The sequence below is a fragment of the Apodemus sylvaticus genome, chromosome 1 (assembly GCF_947179515.1).
Source record: "Apodemus sylvaticus chromosome 1, mApoSyl1.1, whole genome shotgun sequence".
In the NCBI taxonomy this organism is placed as follows: domain Eukaryota; kingdom Metazoa; phylum Chordata; class Mammalia; order Rodentia; family Muridae; genus Apodemus; species Apodemus sylvaticus.
In genome coordinates, this window is record NC_067472.1 from 123,110,448 (window position 1) to 123,130,439 (window position 19,992).

At 36.5% G+C, this 19,992-nt stretch overlaps 1 protein-coding gene across 1 annotated transcript in view; it reads left to right on the forward strand.

Moving 5' to 3' along the window:
- Positions 1-365: 365 nt before the first annotated feature.
- Positions 366-19,992, forward strand: part of LOC127666350 (vomeronasal type-2 receptor 116-like) — a 52,352-nt gene continuing 32,725 nt past the window's right edge. Inside the window, exon 1 of the mRNA XM_052159194.1 lies at positions 366-571. Coding sequence (XP_052015154.1) covers positions 366-571 — 206 coding nt within the window. The remainder of the gene's footprint in view (positions 572-19,992) is intronic.

The window sequence follows — 19,992 nt, forward strand, 5'->3', positions numbered from 1 at the left end:
TCAGAGAAACAGTTTCACGAACTGAACTAGGCCTATCTTATATTTTACCCAGGAGGATAATTGCCTGGAGACTTCAAGTTGACTGATATGTACAGAATCATAAATAATATGGAGGAAGGATCCTTAAACAAAATTACTGAAAGTTGCTTGCACCTGGACATAAGAACTCAGATGCAGAGCCTAAGGCCTGAGAATGCTTATGAGTTCTCTAGAGAACAAGCTAAGAGGAAAAGAATTGGCATAAATGCAATGATTAGTGACTACAGTAATAAAAGACGTACATATATGTATATAGGCATAATTGCAGATGCGTTTCTGGCTCCCTTGCTTTGTTGCACATGTATCAATTATTTTATTTTGCTGATATGATAAAGATGTTCTCTTTTATGGTTGTCTTTCTGGTCCTGAAGCTTTCTTTGGTTTTATGCAGTTCAATTGACACCCGTTGTTTTTGGAGATTAAAAAACAAGAAATATTGGGATGGAGATAAAGATATTGATTGCTTGTTTTTAATTTATACAAAGTTTGGTCATGTAAAGAACGAACAGTTTAGTGGGAATCTAGACAAGCGGTAAGTGCCTTTCATTTATTTATTCTTGACTGTATATCAATGAAAATAATACACAGTAGGGATATACATTGGCAGATAATAATATTCCATGTCTTCTCTCTGATTTGCTATCCCTCACTATCTATGACATAGCCAAGATTCATTTTCTTTTACTCTTGTTTATTTCCCTATTTCTCATACTTTTAGTGTATCTGGTCTATCTTTTCAGAGGCATATTTTTAATGCAGGTGCCCAGATGACCTATATTGTATACTATTTTTGTGTATTCATATATTTTAAAGTGGCAGTGCCATTGCACAATATAAAGTGATATCCTGCATAAGACAATCCAAAGCACTACCATCAGTTCATTTCTTAGAACCTGAGTAGCTGATTCCATTTCAGTAGGCTGCTAGTGTTACTTTTATTAGCATGGAATGTCAATTTCTGTGAAGAGAGGTATTAATACTTCTTCCTGGATTTATGTGTAAATTATGTAAGACCATTCTGCATTTTTTATTAAAAGAAAAAGAGTGATGTTGTCTGTTACACCTGTCAGCATTTGAAAGAGAGGTATTAACATCACAAACATGGTTATATTTACTGCTATTAATTTTAAATTTTTATTTATTGCTCTTTGCTCATTCCTACTTCCTTGTTTCTAATTATTAAAAATAGCTTTGCATATTGTGGGAAGACATACACAACACATTCCATATATGTATATTTTACTATAATTTTTCTTTATTAATGAAGTGTACTGGATTTAAGACGTAATTTGGACAGTTCTGTCAATGTCTCCTATGACATGCTAAGGACCTTGCATGTACATAGTTAAGAAAAGTATACAAATACCACTATAAATATTTGGTAATGGACACTGCCAAGGGGAGACAGTGCTCCATCTGTGAGGAAAATCATAGTGAGGTTTTAAAATTTTGGAGAAATTTGCATTAATTATTTGTAGCATATTGATAAATGCAAATTCATAGCAAAGGAGGATGTTTGGAACTGTGGTATAGATGTGAGAAATTTTTGTAGAAGAAATGAAAATATTAAAAAACTGAACCAATCTTGTCTAGATATAAAAATATGGTCTAAATATATAAAATATGTCCAAGAGATCATGAAAAATGAACAATGATACTAAATGTCATTTTATATTGGTTAAACAGATAAAATAATATTCAGGATAAAATGGAAAGGTGAAGAGATAGCTCAGAAAGCTAACATTTCAGACAAATATTAGAAATATCTGAGATAACAATCAATAGAGTTTGCATAAGATCTCCACTTAAATTAGGTAGAGTTTTACTATATGCTAACCTAACCATTCTGGAAGTTAGAGAGAAATTGTTTTCTAGGAAGTTGAGGTAAGCACACTTGCAATTCCTCGCATCTGATGGATTAACATATATCAGTTATGTTATCTCCCTCTTTAAAGTATTATTAAAATATTTTTATATGATAATGAATTATATAAATATAAATTCCACAAATTACAAAAATTGCTGTAATAGTACTGATCATTTCCTTAATTTTCTAAATATAAGTACAAATTTATTTAATACTTGGGTTATTATATAAAATCCTCTGTAAAATATACATTTATAATATAAATTTTCATAGAAATATGTTTCTATAGCTTTAATTTGTCTCTATTCATAGATTTTTCCAACACTTCTGAATGATTATTTTCTTATAACTGTTTGTATATTTCTATTATAGTGGATAACATGATAAAGAAGTTAACAAAGACTGACACTCTACAAAAATATTGGAGCACATATTACCTATATGTTCTTTTGTCAAATTCAGTAAGATATAATTTATGAGGTAAATGGAGTAAATTATGATAAAAATCATAAATTATGATTTTATGAACATAACTACATTACAAATTATTTATCTGAAATATATATACACATATTTATAATAGCTATCTGCCCAATTATTCTTTTAATACCATTTATGATATTTTATTTTATTTATATAGACAGTGAATATATGATATATATGATTATATACATAAGTGAATGATCTATATATGTCTAAATGTAGTGTAGAAATATAAACAAGTAAAGTAGGATAAGATTAATCTATAACATTTCATATATATATACATATATATAACACATTTATATATAAATGACAGTTTTCTAAAATCACAATGAAAAACAATGAAAGAAAACCACAGATTTTTTCAAAAAATATTTTCTATTTATACCCAATAGATTTTTAATTATATAGATATGGTTCTTCCAAACTCCCTCCAGCCACACCTACTACCTAGCATGTCTCTTTCCCAAATTCAGGGTTTTTGTTTTAAATACATATTGCCTGATTCCAATTATCCCTACTAATGTGCACAAGGATGTAGGAACCTCAACTGGTAAATGGGATCCCTACCAGTAGCCACATAATCAGGGCAGTGATTCTCCCTCCTTTGACAGTCACCAACTGCCCTTGGTGCCTCTCCCAAAGGTGAGGCCTGTGAAGTCCCTTCCCAGTGTATGTTGGAAGTTTCATCTACTTGATCTTATTCAGGTGACCACAGTTGATATAAGTTGATATGCAACAATCACATAATATCTGGAAGTTAGTATTTATTTCACAGCTTTCCTCTATATCCCCTAACAATTGCACTTTTTCTGCCTCTTCATACTTCATTTTCTGAGCTTCAGAAGGAAATAAGTAATATAGATGATTCACCAGCAACTGAGCACTGAGTGTTATTTATTCTAAATACAGTGACTACCTGTATGTTTCTACAATAGTTAATACCCACTGAAACAAGAAATATCTCTGACCAAATCTGAAAGCAATACAAACTTGTGTAGAAATATCATTGTTTAAAAATCAAATTGTCAGCATGATCACTTAGCAAAACAACAATGATGGGGTTATCTCTAAGGCTTACAATCTCCCCAGTTAAGAACATTTGGCCATATTTACAGTACCAGATATGAAATCACTCCTGTGGAACAAAAATTTCAAAGGGCATGGAAAACCCCATAAATATCACACTACTGTGTGACTAGGAGACACATAACAGGTAGGTCAGTATTATAAAATGCTGGGCTCAATGTTGGGTAAACACTTTGTTGTCTTTCTTTCCAGATGCCTACATAGCACCTTCTGTCAATCTGTAAGCTATCCATCAGGAAAATGTTCCCTGATCCATTAAGGTTGATTTCTCTGTATCCAACATTCAAAGTCAGTGGGTTATAGTTAGGAATGTGTACACAGCAATAGGTATCATCTAGTTATGGTGAAAAGCAAAGAGCAAGTGCAATGGCCTATGTTTTGGGAAGAAAAAAGCTTTGTTTTTTCACAATTCAGAAGAAAGGATCTAGAACTATTAGAGAATTGATGTTACTGAGGATATCATGACATGTAGTATCATAGTGGTGAGAACAAGCACAGTGAGAGATTACAATGAAAAACAGGTAGCCAAAGAATAACTAGAGATCGGGACCTTAAAAGAGCAATGCTAATCTTTTATAAAGGCAAACCAATATTACAATATCTTACTGTGTCCATCATTACTCCCTAGGATGAATTGATGGGTCTCTTGAATAAATTCAAGATCTAAACTGTAAAATCAGGAACATATAAATAGGCCAAATATATAAGACTTGTATAGTATTGGAGCAGAGCTTGGGCACAAACTCCAAAGCCAGTCCCACAACATTCAGAGGAATCTCCATTCCCAGCATTCTAACCTGCCCAGGATCATAGGATCAGAGGTAAGGAGGACACAACATCTCTCACAACACCAGGAGTAACCTGGTACCCAGTGGTATTGAGCACACATGAACTCCAGCAGACCAGTGGCACAGGTTCCTTCCGGTCTGTCTGGGTTGGTGCCCTGATCAGACTGTGGACACAAACTCCACAACCAGTCCCACAACACCCAGAGTAAGCTCCACCTCCAGGCACTCTAACACACCCAGGAACACAGGATCCCAGGATCCCAGGATCCCAGGAGCTTAGTCACACCAAGATCTCAGGGTCCCAGAGGCAGCTTGACTCCCAGCAGTTTGGACACATCCAGGGTCACAGGATCACAGAATGACAGGATCAGAGACTCTGGATCAGCTTGACTCTGAAGAGTTCTGACACAACCAGAATCACAGGAAGGACAAGCTCCAGTCAAATATGGAGAGAGCAGGTAGCACTAAAGATAACCAGATGACAAGAGGCAAGCATAAAAACATAAGCAACAGAAGCCAAGGTTACTTGGCATCATTAGATCCCAATTCTCCTACCATACCAAGTCCTGAATACACCATCACACCAGAATCAGATGTAAAATCACATCTCATGATGATTATAGAGGACTTTAAGAAGGACATAAACAACTCCCTTAAAGAAATACAGGAGAACATAGGTAAACAGCTAGAAACCCTTACAGAGGAAACACAAAAACTCCTTTAAAAAATTACAGGAAAACACAATCAAAAGGGCAAAGGAAATGAACAAATCCATCCATGATCTACAAGTGGAACTAGGAAAAATAAAGAAGTCACAAAGAGAGACAACCCTGGAGTTAGAAAACCTAGGGGAAAAAACTAGGAGTCATAGATGGAAGCATTACCAACAGAATGCAAAAGATAGAAGAGAGAAGCTCAGGTGCAGAAGATACCATAGAAAACATTGACACAACAGTCAAAGAAAACACAAAAAGCACAAAGCTCCTAACCCAAAACCTCCAGGAAATCCAGGACACAATGAGAAAACAAAACCTAAGGATAATAGGTATAGAAGAGAGTGAAGATTCCTAACTAAAAGGGCCAGTAAATATCTTCAACAAAACTATAGAAGGAAACTTTCCTAACCTGAAAAAAGAGATTCCCGTGAATATACAAGAAGCGTACAAAACTCCAAATAGACCAGACAATCAAATAAATTCATCCTGTCACATAATAGTCAAAATACCAAATGAACTAAGCAAAGAAACATTTTAAAAGTGGAAAGGAAGAAGGTCAAGTAACATATAAAGGCAGACCTGTCAGAATTACACCAGACTTCTCAGCAGACTTTGAAAACTAGAAGGTCCTGGGCAGATGTCATACAGACCTTAAGAGAACACAAATGCCAGCCCAGGTTACTATACCAATCAAAACTCTCAATTACCATAGATGGAGAAAACAAGATGTTCCATGACAAAACCAAATTTACACAAAATCTTTCCACAAATTCTGCCCTACAAAGGATAATAGATGGAAAACACCAACACAAGGAGGGAAACAAAAGCAAGAAAATAATATTTCAAGAAACTCACACAAACATAATTCTACCTCTAACAACAAAAATAACAGAAAATAATTTTTCCTTAATATCATTTAATATGAAAGTTAATATTACCAACATATCTTAATTGATTGAAACTCAAAAACATGAAGAATTAGAAAACGTTGGCTGTCATCCAGTGGTCCCTCCTATTTGGTAATTGGAGAAATAGGTACAATATTGTATAATCCATATACAATTTCTTGTTTCTACACAACAGTATCTTGTTGTGTATTACATAATCGTCTTGAAGTGTCCCCTGATTCTGGAAAGACTCAGTGCAAGAGTATAGGGGAATTCCAGAACAGGGAAGCAGGAAGGGGTAGGTGGAGGAACAGGGGGAGGGAAGAGGGCTTATGGGACTTGCGGGGAGTGGTGACCCAGAAAAGGGGAAATCATTTGAAATGTAAATAAAAATATATCAATAAAAAAATTAAATTAAAAAAATGAAATCATGCTTCTCCTATCTCAGCCTCTTTATTAGTAGGATTGTTTAGTTGATGTTTTTACACTATATTATGGTTTTCAGAAGAGCTTACATATTTCAAATTTATTTATACAGCCAAAAAATGTAGACAATTAGTTTGGGAGGTGGCTTGTAGGAGAACAACAAGGAGTGAGACCGATTTTTTGTTTGATATTTATAATCATTCTATCAATTTTGAAGAAGAGGACCTTATAGATTACTCTTTTTCTATGATGGATGCTTTTCAAAATCATTACAGTCAATGAACCAGAATGTCACCTTCACCTAATGTCTGTGCCACCCTTCAAGCAGAACCTTTGTTAATTGAAATAGTTGATGCATGACTTCATGGATGACCATCTTAATACAAACACCGTTTCTTAAATGAATGTAACCTGTTTCCTGTGTGCTGAGAATGATGATAATCACTCAAGTTAAATAGCTTTAACCATAACAGGAAGTATGTATTCAAATAATCGTGCCTACAATTCATTCTTTGGTGCAGCAGAATTGTCAACTCTTAGCTACTATGGAGGTAAAATTGTTTGATGATGCAAGGGACATTGAAGTACAGCCTTATTACAATGAGCTCCAATGTCCAAAAATCGTTCTTATTTTGGGTTTGAATCACAGTAAAAGCCAAGATTTTGGGCTCTACTAAAAGCAAAGCAAACAAACAAGCAAAAAGACTATATGTTCACTTAATAACATGTCCATCAATTTTATGACTGGTATAAATACACACACATACATATGTGTGTGTGTGTGTGTGTGTGTGTGTGTGTGTGTTTGTGTGTGTGTGTGTGTGTGTGTGTAGTGTTGAATATAATAAAATTTTTAGCCAATTTCCTTGCCTGTAGATAATGACCTATACTAATTATAATAGTTACATGACATCTATTATGCGAAAATATAATGATTTATTATTTGGGAGTTATTAGCAAGGTTCTACTGTTATAAAAGTAATTCTCCATGCTCGTGGATTGGCAGGATTAATATAGTTAAAATGGCCATCTTGCCAAAGGCAATCTGCAGATTCAATGCTATTCCCATAAAAATCTCAACCCAGTTCTTCATAGAGCTAGAAAGAGCAATTCTCAAATTTATCTGGAATAACAAAAAACCCAGGATAGCTAAAACTATTCTCAACAGTAAAAGAACTTCAGGGGGATTCAATATCCCAGACTTTAAACTCTACTACAGAGCAATAGTGATAAAAACTGCATGGTATTGGTACAATATCAGGCAAGCGGATCAATGGAATAGGATTGAAGACCCAGAAATGAACAAACACATCAATGGTCACTTGGTCTTCGACAAAGGGGCTGAAAGCATCCAGTGGAAAAAAGATAGTCTTTTCAACAAATGGTGCTGGTTCAATTGGAGGTCAGAATGCAGAAGAATGTGCATCGATCCATTCTTATCTCCTTGTACCAAGCTCAACTCCAAATGGATCAAGGACCTCCACATAAAACCTGACACACTGAAACTAATTGAAAAAAAACTGGGGAAGACCCTGGAGGACATGGGCACAGGGGAAAAGTTCCTGAATAGAACACCAATAGCTTATGCTCTAAGATCAAGAATTGACAAATGGGACCTCATAAAACTACAAGGCAAAGGACACCGTCAAAAGGACAAAAAGTCAACCAACAGACTGGGAAAGGATCTTCACCAACCCTAAATCCAACAGAGGGCTAATATCTAATATATACAAAGAACTCAAGTAAGTAGAACCCAGAGATCCAAATAACCCCATTAAAAAGTGGGGTACAGAGCTAAACAAAGAATTTTCACATGAAGAACTTCGGAGAGTTGAGAAACACCTTAAGAAATGTTCAACATCATTAATCATTAGGGAAATGCAAATCAAAACAACCCTGAGATTTCACCTCACACCAGTCAGAATGGCTAAGGTCAAAAACTCAGGAGACAGCAGGTGTTGGCGAGGATGTGGAGAAAGAGGAACACTCCTCCATTGCTGGTGGGATTGCAAGACGGTGCAACCACTTTGGAAATCAGTCTGGCGGTTCCTCAGAAAACTGTGCATGTCACTTCCTGAGGACCCTGTTATACCACTACTGGGCATATATCCAGAGGATTCTTCAGCATGCAATAAGGACACATGCTCCACTATGATCATAGCAGCCCTATTTGTAATAGCCAGAAGCTGGAAAGAACCTAGATGTCCTTCAACGGAGGAATGGATACAAAAAATGTGGTATATTTACACAAAGGAGTACTATTCACTATTAGAAACAATGAATTCATGAAATTCTTAGACAAATGGATGGAGCTGGAGAACATCATACTAAGTGAGGTAACCCAGTCTCAAAAGATCAATCATGGGTTGAAAGTCAATTTTATCTGATATTAAAATGGCTACTCCAGCTTGTTTCCTGAGACCATTTGCTTGTAAAATTGTCTTCCAGCCTTTTACTCTAAGGTAGTGTTTGTCTTTGACCCTGAGGTGTGTTTCCTGTAAGCAGCAAAATGTAGGGTCCTGTCTACGTATCCAGTCAGTTAGTCTGTGTCTTTTTATTGGAGCATTAAGTCCATTGATGTTAAGAGATATTAAGGAATAGTGATTGTTACTTCCTATCATTTTTGACGTTATTTTTTTAAATTTGATTGCTTAACTGCTTTTGGGTGTGATGAAAGGTTACTATCTTGCTTTTTCCAGGGTGAAGTTTCCCTCCTTGTATTGGTGTTGTCCTCCTATTATCCTTTTTAGGACTGGGTTTGTGGATAGATATTGGGTAAACTTGGTTTTGTCATGAAATATCTTAGTTTCTCCATCTATGGTGATTGAGAGTTTTGCTGGATATAGTAGTTTTGGTTGGCATTTGTGTTCTCTTAGAGTCTGCATGAGATCTGCCCAGGACCTTCTAGCCTTCATAGTCTCAGGTGAAAAGTCTGCTGTGATTCATATAGGTCTTCCTTTATATGTTACTTGGCCTTTTTCTCTTACTGCCTTTAATATTCTTTCTTTGTTTAGAACATTTGGTGTTTTGATTATTATGTGACGGGAAGTATTTCTGTTCTGGTCCAGTCTGTTTGGAGTTCTGTAGGCTTCTTGTATATTCATGGGCATCTCTCTCTTTAGGTTAGGGCAGTTTTCTTCCATAATTTTACTGAAGATATTTGCTGGCCCTTTAAGTTGTAAATCTTCACTCTCATCTATGCCTATAATCCTTAGGTTTGGTCTTCTCATTGTGTCCTGGATTTCCTGGATATTTTGGGTTACAAGCTTTTTGCATTTTGCATTTTCTTTAACTATTGAGTCCATGGTTTCTATGGAATCTTCAGCATCTGAGATTCTTTCTTCTATCTCTTGTATTCTGTTGTTGATATTTGCATCTCTGTCCCCTGATTTCTTCCCAAGGCTTTCTATCTCCAAAGTTGTCTCCCTTTGAGTTTTCTTAGTTGTTTCTACTTCTGATTTTAGATCCTGGATGGTTTTGCTTAGCTCCTTCACTTGCTTGTTTGTGCTTTCCTGTAATTCCACCATGATCAAGTAGGCTTTATCTCGGGAATGCAGGCTTGGTTCAATATACAGAAATCCATCAATACAATCCACTAAATAAACAAACTCAAAGAGCAAAACCACATGGTCATTTCATTGGATGCTGAAAAAGCATTTGACAAAATTCAGCATCCTTTCATGCTTAAGGTTTTGGAGAGAACAGGAATTCAAGGCCCATGCCTAAACATAGTAAAAGCAATATACAGCAAACCGGTAGCCAGCATCAAACTAAATGGACAGAAACTTGAAGCAATCCCACAGAAATCAGGGACCAGACAAGGCTGCCCCCTTTCTCCTTATCTTTTCAATATTGTACTTGAGGTACTAGCTCGGGCAATTCGACAACATAAGGAGGTCAAAGGGATACAAATTGGAAAGGAAGAAATCAAACTATCATTATTTGCAGACGACATGATAGTCTACCTAAGTGACCCAAAAAACTCCACTAAAGAGATCCTACAGCTGATAAACAACTTCAGCAAAGTGGCAGGTTATAAAATCAACTCAAGCAAATCAGTGGCCTTCCTATACTCAAAGGATAAGCAGGCTGAGAAAGAAATTAGGGAAATGACCCCCTTCACAATAGCCACAAACAGTATAAAGTATCTTGGGGTGACTCTTACCAAACATGTGAAAGATCTGTATGACAAGAACTTCAAGACTCTGAAGAAGGAAATGGAAGAAGACCTCAAAAAATGGGAAAACCTCCCATGCTCATGGATCGGTAGAATCAATATAGTTAAAATGGCCATTTTGCCAAAAGCAATCTACAGATTCAATGCAATACCCATCAAAATCCCAACTCAATTCTTCACAGAGTTAGAAAGAGCAATTATCAAATTCATCTGGAACAACAAAAAACCCAGGATAGCTAAAACTATTCTCAGCAACTAAAGAAAATCTGGGGGAATCAGTACCCCTGACCTCAAGCAATACTACAGAGCAATAGTGTTAAAAAACTGCATGGTATTGGTACAGTGACAGGCAGGAAGATCAATGGAACAGGATTGAAGATCCAGAAATGAACCCACACACCTATGGCCACTTGATCCTCGACAAAGAGGCTGAAAACATCCAATAAAAAAAAGATAGCCTTTTCAACAAATGGTGCTGGCTCAACTGGAGGTCAGCATGCAGAAGACTGTGAATTGATCCATCCTTGTCTCTTTGTACTAAGCTCAAATCCAAATGGATCAAGGACCTCCACATAAAGCCAGACACTCTGAAGCTAATAGAAAAGAAACTGGGGAAGACCCTTGAGGACATCGGTACAGGGAGAAAGTTTCTGAACAGAACACCAATAGCGTATGCTCTAAGAGCAAGAATTGACAAATGGGACCTCATAAGGTTACAGAGTTTCAGTAAGGCAAAGGACACCATCAAGAGGACAGATCAGCAACCAACAAATTGGGAAAAGATCTTCACCAATCCTACATCAGATAGAGGGCTAATATCCAATATATATAAAGAACTCAAGAAGTTAGACTCCAGAAAACCGAACAACCCTATTAAAAAATGGGGTACAGAGTTAAAGAATTCTCACCTGAAGAACTTCAGTTGGCGGAGAAGCATCTTAAAAAATGCTCAACTTCATTCGTCATTAGGGTAATGCAAATCAAAACAACCCTAAGATTTCATCTAACACCAGTCAGAATGGCTAAGATTAAAAATTCAGGAGACAGCAGGTGTTGGAGAGGGTGTGGAGAAAGAGGAACACTCCTCCACTGCTGGTGGGGTTGCAAATTGGTACAACCACTCTGGAAATCAGTCTGGCGGTTCCTCCGAAAACTGGGCACCTCAATTCCAGAAGATCCTGCTATACCACTCCTGGGCATATATCCAGAGGATTCCCCACCATGTAATAAGGATACATGCTCTACTATGTTCATAGCAGCCCTATTTATAATTGCCAGATGCTGAAAAGAACCCAGGTATCCCTCAACAGAAGAGTGGATGCAAAAAATGTGGTATATCTACACAATGGAGTACTATTCAGCCATTAGAAACAATGAATTCATGAAATTCTTAGGCAAATGGATGGAGCTAGAGAACATCATACTAAGTGAGGTAACCCAGACTCAAAAGGTGAATCATGGTATGCACTCACTAATAAGTGGTTATTAACCTAGAAAACTGGAATACCCAAAACATAATCCACACATCAAATGAGGTACAAGAAGAAAGGAGTGGCCCCTGGTTCTGGAAAGACTCAGTGAAACAGTATTCGGCAAAACCAGAAAGGGGTAGTGGGAAGGGATGGGTGGGAGGACAGGGGAAGAGAGGGGGCTTACGGGACTTTCGGGGAGTGGGGGAGGCTAGAAAAGGGGAAATCATTTGAAATGTAAATAAATTATATCGAATAAAAAAAAATTAAAAAAAAAAAAGATCAATCATGGTATGCACTTTCTGATAAGTGGATATTAGCATAGAAACTTTGAATACCCAGGACATAATCCACACATTAAATGATGTCCAAAAAGAATGGAGGAGTGGGCTCTGGTTCTGGAAAGACTCAGTGCAAGAGTATAGGGGAATTCCAGAACAGGGAAGTGGGAAGGGGTAGATGGAAAAATAGGGGACGGAAGAGGGCTTATGGGACTTGCGGGGAGTGGGGACCCAGAAAAGGAGAAATCATTTGCAATGTAAATAAAAATAAATAAATAAATAAATAAAAAGAAAAAAAAGTAATTCAACAAGTACACATGTACACCTTTTGTGTACTCGATGAATTTACAACATATGTGAGGTCTAAAAGAAGATATACTAATAATAATAAATACATATTAGTTATAAGATTGAATATCAACTAAAAAAAGGAACATAAACTGTAAGGTAAAGGTTTCTGGAATGGAGACTGGAAAGGGGGATAACATTTGAAATATAAACAAATAAAATGATTAATAAATTTTAAAAAAGGATTGTATAGTATTGATATTAAAGCAACTATATATATACATATATGTGTGTATATATATAAATATATATATACTGTTATTCAATTTCTTTTTCTCGATTAATTAATCAATTCATTCATTCATTCATTTTACATCCCAATCACTGCCCTCTTGTCTTCCCCCCAATAGAATTCCTCTCCCCATCCCCCTTTCTCTTCTCCTCTGAGAGGGTTGGGGCTGCCTGGGTGTCCAACTGATCCAGGCACATTGAGCTTCTGCAAATTTAGGCACCTCACCTCCCACTGAGACCAGGCAAAGAAGTCCAGTTGGGAAATAAATTCCATAGACAGGCAACAGCTTTAAGGACATCCCTTGCTCTAGTTGTTGCAGTATTCAATTGAACACCAATCTGCACATCTGTTATGTGCCAAGGGCCTCAGTCCAGCCTGTGTATGCCCTTTGGTTGGTAGCTCAGTTTCAGAGAGCTCTCAAGGGTCCAGATTAGTCAGGTTAGTTGAACCTGTGCAGTTCCTATCCAAAACAGGGCCTTTAATTCTGCCCTGATCTCTTCTATAAAAGTCCCTGAGATCCACCAAAACTTAAAGACATCCTTTCCAATTTATATCCATTTCATCTCTTTTAGGTGTCTTATTTCTCAGGCCAGAACTTCAATTACTATGCTAAATAGATAGGGAGAGAGTGGGCAATGTTACCTTGTCCCTGATTTTATTTGGATACTTTAAATTTCTCTCTAAATTAACGTTAGCCATTGGTTTGCTAGATGTTGCTTTTATTATGTTTAGGTATTTGCCTTATATCCCTGATCTCTCCAAGACTTTTTTTTCAATGAATGAGTGTTTTATTTAGTGAAACGCAAATGGAATATTACAGAAAAATTAGATGCATTTAATGAGATATTTATATGACTTATTTTATATTTTAATTTGTTTATATGGTGGATTATATTGAACAGTCATATGATGAAGCCTCTTTGACCACTCTGAATGATGATTTTCATGTGTTCTTGGAATCAGCTTTTGAGAATTTTATTGATTGTTTTTTTCATAAAAGTTCATAAGAAATATAAATCTGCTATTCTCTTTCTCTGTAGAGTCTTTTAGTAGTTTAAGTATCAGAATGACCATGGCCTTGTATCTGGCAGTGTTCCTTCTGTTTCAATTTTGTGGGAGCAGAGTTTGAGTATATTCGTGTAAAACATTCATTTAAAGTCTGGTAGAATTATGTGCTAAAGCCATATGTGATTCATTTGATTGGGAGACTTGTAATTACAACTTGTATTTCCTTTTGGGACTATAGGACTATTTACGTTGTTTACCTGATCTTGACTTAATTTTGGTAAGTAATAGATGTCTAAAATATCATTAATTTTGTTTAGATCTTCCAATTTTGTGAAGTACAGACTTTTGAAGTAAGGTATGATTATTTTTTTTGAATTTCCTTAATTTCTCTGTATCTCTTGCTTTTCATTTCGGATTTTGTTAATTTGTATACATTCTCTCTGGCTTTGGGTAATTTGGTTGGTCTATTTCTCAGTGTTCTCAAAGAAACAGTTCTTGATTTTGTAAATTGTTTATATTGCTTTCTCTATTTCTGATAGATTTATTTTACCCCTGATTTTGATTATTTCCTGTCCATTGACTGTGATTCATCTATTGGTGAGACAGGGTATTGAGGTCCCCCATTATGGTGTGATGTTCAATGTGTTATTTAACCTTTAGTAATATTTGTTTTTTAGATGTTTGTGTTTTTGCATTTAGTATATAGATGTTCACAATTTAGATTTCATATTTGTGTATTTTATTCTTTGATACATATGGAGTGCCTTTCCCCAAGTCTTTTGATTACTTTTGGTTTAAAGTCTAATTTGTCAGATATTGGGATATACTAAGCTTGTTTCTTGTGTCCTTTTCCTCTGAATACCCTTTTATATTCCTTTATTCTGAGGTAGTATTTATCTTTGTTGCTGACCTGTGTTTCTTTATTTTTTTATTCGATATATTTTTTATTTACATTTCAAATGATTTCCCCTTTTCTGGTCCTCTACTCCCCAAAAGTCACATAAGCCCCCTTACCTCCCACTGTTCTCCCACCCACCCCTTCCCCATTCCCTGTTCTGGTTTTGCCTTATACTGCTACACTGGGTCTTTCCATAACCAGGGGCCACTCCTCCCTTCTTCTTGTACCTCATTTGATGTGTGGATTATGTTTTGGGTATTCCAGATTTCCAGGCTAATATCCACTTATTAGTGAGTGCATACCATGATTGATCTTTTGAGACTGGGTTACCTCATTTAGTATGATGTTCTCCAGCTCCATCCATTTGTCTAAGAACGTCATGAATTCATTGTTTCTAATGGGTGAATAGTACTCCATTGTGTATATACACCACATTTTTTGCATCCACTTTTCTGTTGAGGGATACCTGGGCTCTTACCAGCTTCTGGTTATTATAAATAGGGCTGCTATGAACATAGTGGAGCATATATCCTTATTACATGCTGGGGAATCCTCTGTGTATATGCCCAGGAGTGAGGAGTGGTTTAGCAGGATCTTTCAGAAGTGTTATGCCCAGATTTCTGGGGAACCACCAGACTGATTTCCAGAGTGGTTGTACCAATTTGCAACCCCACCAGCAGTGGAGGAGTGTTCCTCTTTCTCTACATCCTCACCAACACTTGCTGTCTCCTGAGATTTTAATCTTAGCCATTCTGACTGGTGTAAGGTGAAATCTCAGGGTTGTTTTGATTTGCATTTCCCTAATGACTAATGAAGTTGAGCATTTTTTTAAGATGTTTCTCCACCATCTGATGTTCTTCAGGTGAGAATTCTTTGTTTAACTCTGTACCCCATTTTTAATAGGGTTATTTGGTTCTCTGGGTTCTAATTTCTTGAATTCTTTGTATATATTGGATATTAACCCTCTATCTGATGTAGGGTTGGTGAAGATATTTTCCTAATTTGTTGGTTGCCGATTTTTCCTTTTGATGGTGTCCTTTGCTTTACAGAAACTTTGGAATTTTATGAGGTCTCATTTGTTAATTCTTGATCTTAGAGCATATGCTATTGGTGTTCTGTTCAGAAACTTTCCCCTTGTACTGATGTCCTCAAGGGTCTTCCCCAGTTTCTTTTCTATTAGCTTCAGAGTGTCTGGCTTTATGTGGAGGTCCTTGATCAATTTGGAGTTGAGCTTAGTACAAAGAGACAAGGATGGATCAATTCCCATTCTTCTGCATGCTGACCTCCAGTTGAGCGAGCACCATTTGTAGAAGAGGCTATCTTTTTTCCTTTGGATGGTTTCAACCCCTTTGTCAAGGATCAAGTGGCCAAAGGTGTGTGGGTTCATTTCTGGATTTTCAATCCTGTTCCATTGATCCTCCTTCCTGTCACTGTACCAATACCATGAAATTTTTAACACTATTGCTCTGTAGTATTGCTTGAGGTCAGGGATACTGATTCCCCCAGAATTTCTTTTGTTGCTGAGAATAGTTTTAGCTATCCTGTGTTTTTTGTTATTCCAGATGAATTTGAGAATTGTTCTTTCTAACTCTATGAAGAATTGAGTTGGGATTTTGATGCGTATTGCATTGAATCTGTAGATTACTTTTGGCAAAATGGCCATTTTAACTATATTGATTCTACTGATCCATGAGCATGGGAGTCTTTTCCATTTTTTGAGGTCTTCTTCCATTTCCTTCTGCAGAGTCTAGAAGTTCTTGTCATACAGATCTTTCACATGTTTGGTAAGAGTCACCCCAAGATACTTTATACTGTTTGTGGCTATTGTGAAGGGTGTTATTTCCATAATTTCATTCTCAGCCTGCTTATCCTTTGAGTATAGGAAGGCTACTGATTTGCTGGAGTTGATTTTATAACCAGCCACTTTGCTGAAGTTGTTTATCAGCTTTAGGAGTTCTCTAGTGAATTTTTTTTTGGGTCACTTAGTTAGACTATCATATCATCTGCAAATAGTGATAGTTTGACTTCTTCCTTTCCAATTTGTATCCCTTTGACCTCCTTATGTTGTCTAATTGCCTGAGCTAGTACCTCAAGTACAATATTGAAAAGATAAGGAGAAAGGAGGCAGCCCTGTCTAGTCCCTGATTTTAGTGGGATTGCTTCAAGTTTCTCTCCATTTAGTTTGATGCTGGCTACCGGTTTGCTGTATATTGCTTTTAGTGTTTAGGTATGGACCTTGAATTCCTGTTCTTTCCAAGATTTTAAGCATGAAAGGATGCTGAATTTTGTCAAATGCTTTTTCAGCATCCAATGAAATGACCATGTGGGTTTTTTTTCTTTGAGTTTGTTTATGCAATGTATTGCATTGATGGATTTCCATATATTGAACCAACCCTGCATCCCTGGGATAAAACCTACTTGGTCATGGTGGATGATCGTTTTTAATGTGTTCTTGGATTCCGTTTGCAAGAATTTTATTGAGTATTTTTGCATCGATGTTCATAAGGGAAATTGGTCTGAAGTTCTCTTTCTTTGTTGGATCTCTGTGTGGTTTTGGTATCAGCATAATTGTGGCTTCGTAGAAGGAATTGGGTAGTGTTCCTTCTGTTTCTATTTTGTGGAATAGTTTGAAGAGTATTGGTGTTAGCTCTTCTTTGAAGGTCTGATAGAATTCTGCATTGAAGCCATCTGGTCCTCTGCTTTTTTTGGTTGGAAAGCTATCTATGACCCCTTCTATTTCTTTAAGGGTTATGGGACTGTTTAGATGATCTATTTGGTCCTGATTTAATTTTGGTATTTGGTATCTGTCTAGGAAATTGTCCATTTCTTCCAGATTCTCCAGTTGTGTTGAATATAGCTTTTGTAGTAGGATCTGATGATTTTTTGAATTTCCTCAGTTTCTGTTGTTATATCCCCCTTTTCATTTCTAATTTTGTTAATTTGGATGCTTTCTCTCTGATCTTTGGTCAGTCTGGCTAAGGGTTTATCTATATTGTTGATTTTCACAAAAAACCAGCTCCTGGATTCTTTGATTCTTTGTATGGTTCCCTTTGTTTCCACTTGATTGATTTCAGCCCTGAGTTTGATGATTTCCTGTCTTCTACTCCTCATGGGTGAATTGGCTTCTTTTTGTTCCAGAGCTTTCAGGTGTGTCATTAAGCTGCTAGTGTATGCACGCTCCATTTTCTTTTTGGAGGCACTCAGCGCTATGAGTTTTCCTCTTAGCACTGCTTTTATTGTGTCCCAAAGATTTGGGTATGTTGTGCCTTTATTTTCATTAAATTCTAAAAAGTCTCTGGTTTCTTTCTTTATTTATTCTTTGGCCAAGTTGTCATTGAGTAGAGTATTGTTCGGCCTCCATGTGTATGTGGGCTTTCTGTTGTTTTTGTTGCCATTGAAGACCACTCTTACTCCATAATGATCTGACAGGAGGCATGGGAGGGATTAGTTCGATCTTTTTATATTTGTTGAGGTCTGTCTTGTGACCAATTATATGGTTGATTTTGGAGAAGGTACCGTGAGGTGCTGAGAAAAAGGTATATTCTTTTGTTTTAGGGTGAAATGTTCTATAAATAACAGTCAAGTCCAATTGGTCAAAAGTTTCAATTAGTTTTATTGTGTCCCTGTTTAGTTTCTGTTTTCCTGATCGGTGCATTGAGGAGAGGGAAGTGTTGAAGTCACCCACAATTATTGTGTTAGGTGCAATGTGTGCTTTGAGCTTTAGTAAAGTTTCTTTTACAAATGAGGGTGCTCTTGCATTTGGCGCATAGATGTTCAGAATTGAAAGTTCTTCTTGGTGGATTTTTCCTTTGACCAGCAAGAAGTGTCCTTTTGTATCTCTATTGATGACTTTAGGTTGAAAGGCAATTTTATCTGATATTAGAATGGCTACTCTGGCTCGTTCCCTGTGACCATTGGCTTGTAAAATTGTCTTCCAGCCTTTTACTCTAAGATAGTTTTTGTCTTTGACATTTAGGTGTGTTTTCTGTATGCAGCAAAATGTAGGGTCCTGTTTCCTTATCCAGTCTGTTAGTCTACGTATTTTTATTGGGGAGTTAAATCCATTGATGTTAAGAGATATTAAGGAATAGTGATTATTACTTCCTGTCATTTTTGATGTGATTTTTATATTTGAGTGGTTATCTTCTTTTGGGTTTGATGAAAGAACATAACTATCTTGCTTTTTCCAGGGTGTCGTTTCCCTCCTTGTATTGGAGTTTTCCTCCTATTATTCTTTGTAGAGCTGGGTTTGTAGAAAGATATTGTGTAAATTTGTTGTTGTCATGGAATATCTTGATTTCTCCTTTGTGAATCCATATTGTGATTGATAGTTTTTCTGGGTATAGTAGTCTGGCTGACATTTGTGTTCTCTTAGAGTCTGCATGAGATCTGCCCAGGATCTTCTAGCTTTCATGGTCTCTGGTGAGAAGTCTGGTGTGATTCTGATAGGTCTTCCTTTATATGTTACTTGGCCTTTTTCTCTTGCTGCCTTTAATATTCTTTCTTTGTTTAGTACATTTGGGGTTTTGATTATGATGTGATGAGAGGTATTTCTGCCCAGGTCCTGTCTGTTTGGAGTTCTGTAGGCTTCTTGTATATTCATGGGCATCTCTCTCTTTAAGTTGGGAAAGTTTTCTTCCATAATTTTGTTGAAGATATTTGCTGGCCCTTTCAGCTGTAAATCTTCACTCTCATCTATACCTATAATCATAGGTTTGGTATTCTCATTGTGTCCTGGATTTCCTGGATGTTCTGGGATACAAGCTTTTTGCATTTTGCATTTTCTTTAACTTTTGAGTCAATGGTTTCTATGGAATCTTCGGCATCTGAGATTCTTTCTTCCATCTCTTGCATTCTGTTGTTGATATTTGCATCTATGTTCCCTGACTTCTCAAGGTTTTCTGTCTCAAAAGTTGTCTCCCTTTGTGATTTCTTAGTTGTTTCTACTTCTGATTTTAGATCCTGGATGGTTTTGCTTAGCTCTTTCACTTGATTGTTTGTGTTTTCCTGTAGTTCTTTAAGAGATTTTTGTGTTTCCTCTTTCATGACTTCTGCTGTTTGACTCACTTTCTCCTGCATTTCTTTAAGGTTTTTTTGTGTTTCTTCTTTATTGGCTTCTATCTCTTGAGCCTTAGTCTCCTGCATTTCTTTAAGAGATTTTTGTGTTTTCCTTATACCGGTTTCTAGCTTATTCATGTTCCCCTGTATTTCGTTTAAGAGATTCATTTATGTCCTTTTTGTGTTCTTCTAGCAGCATCATGAACAGTGATCTTAAATACACATC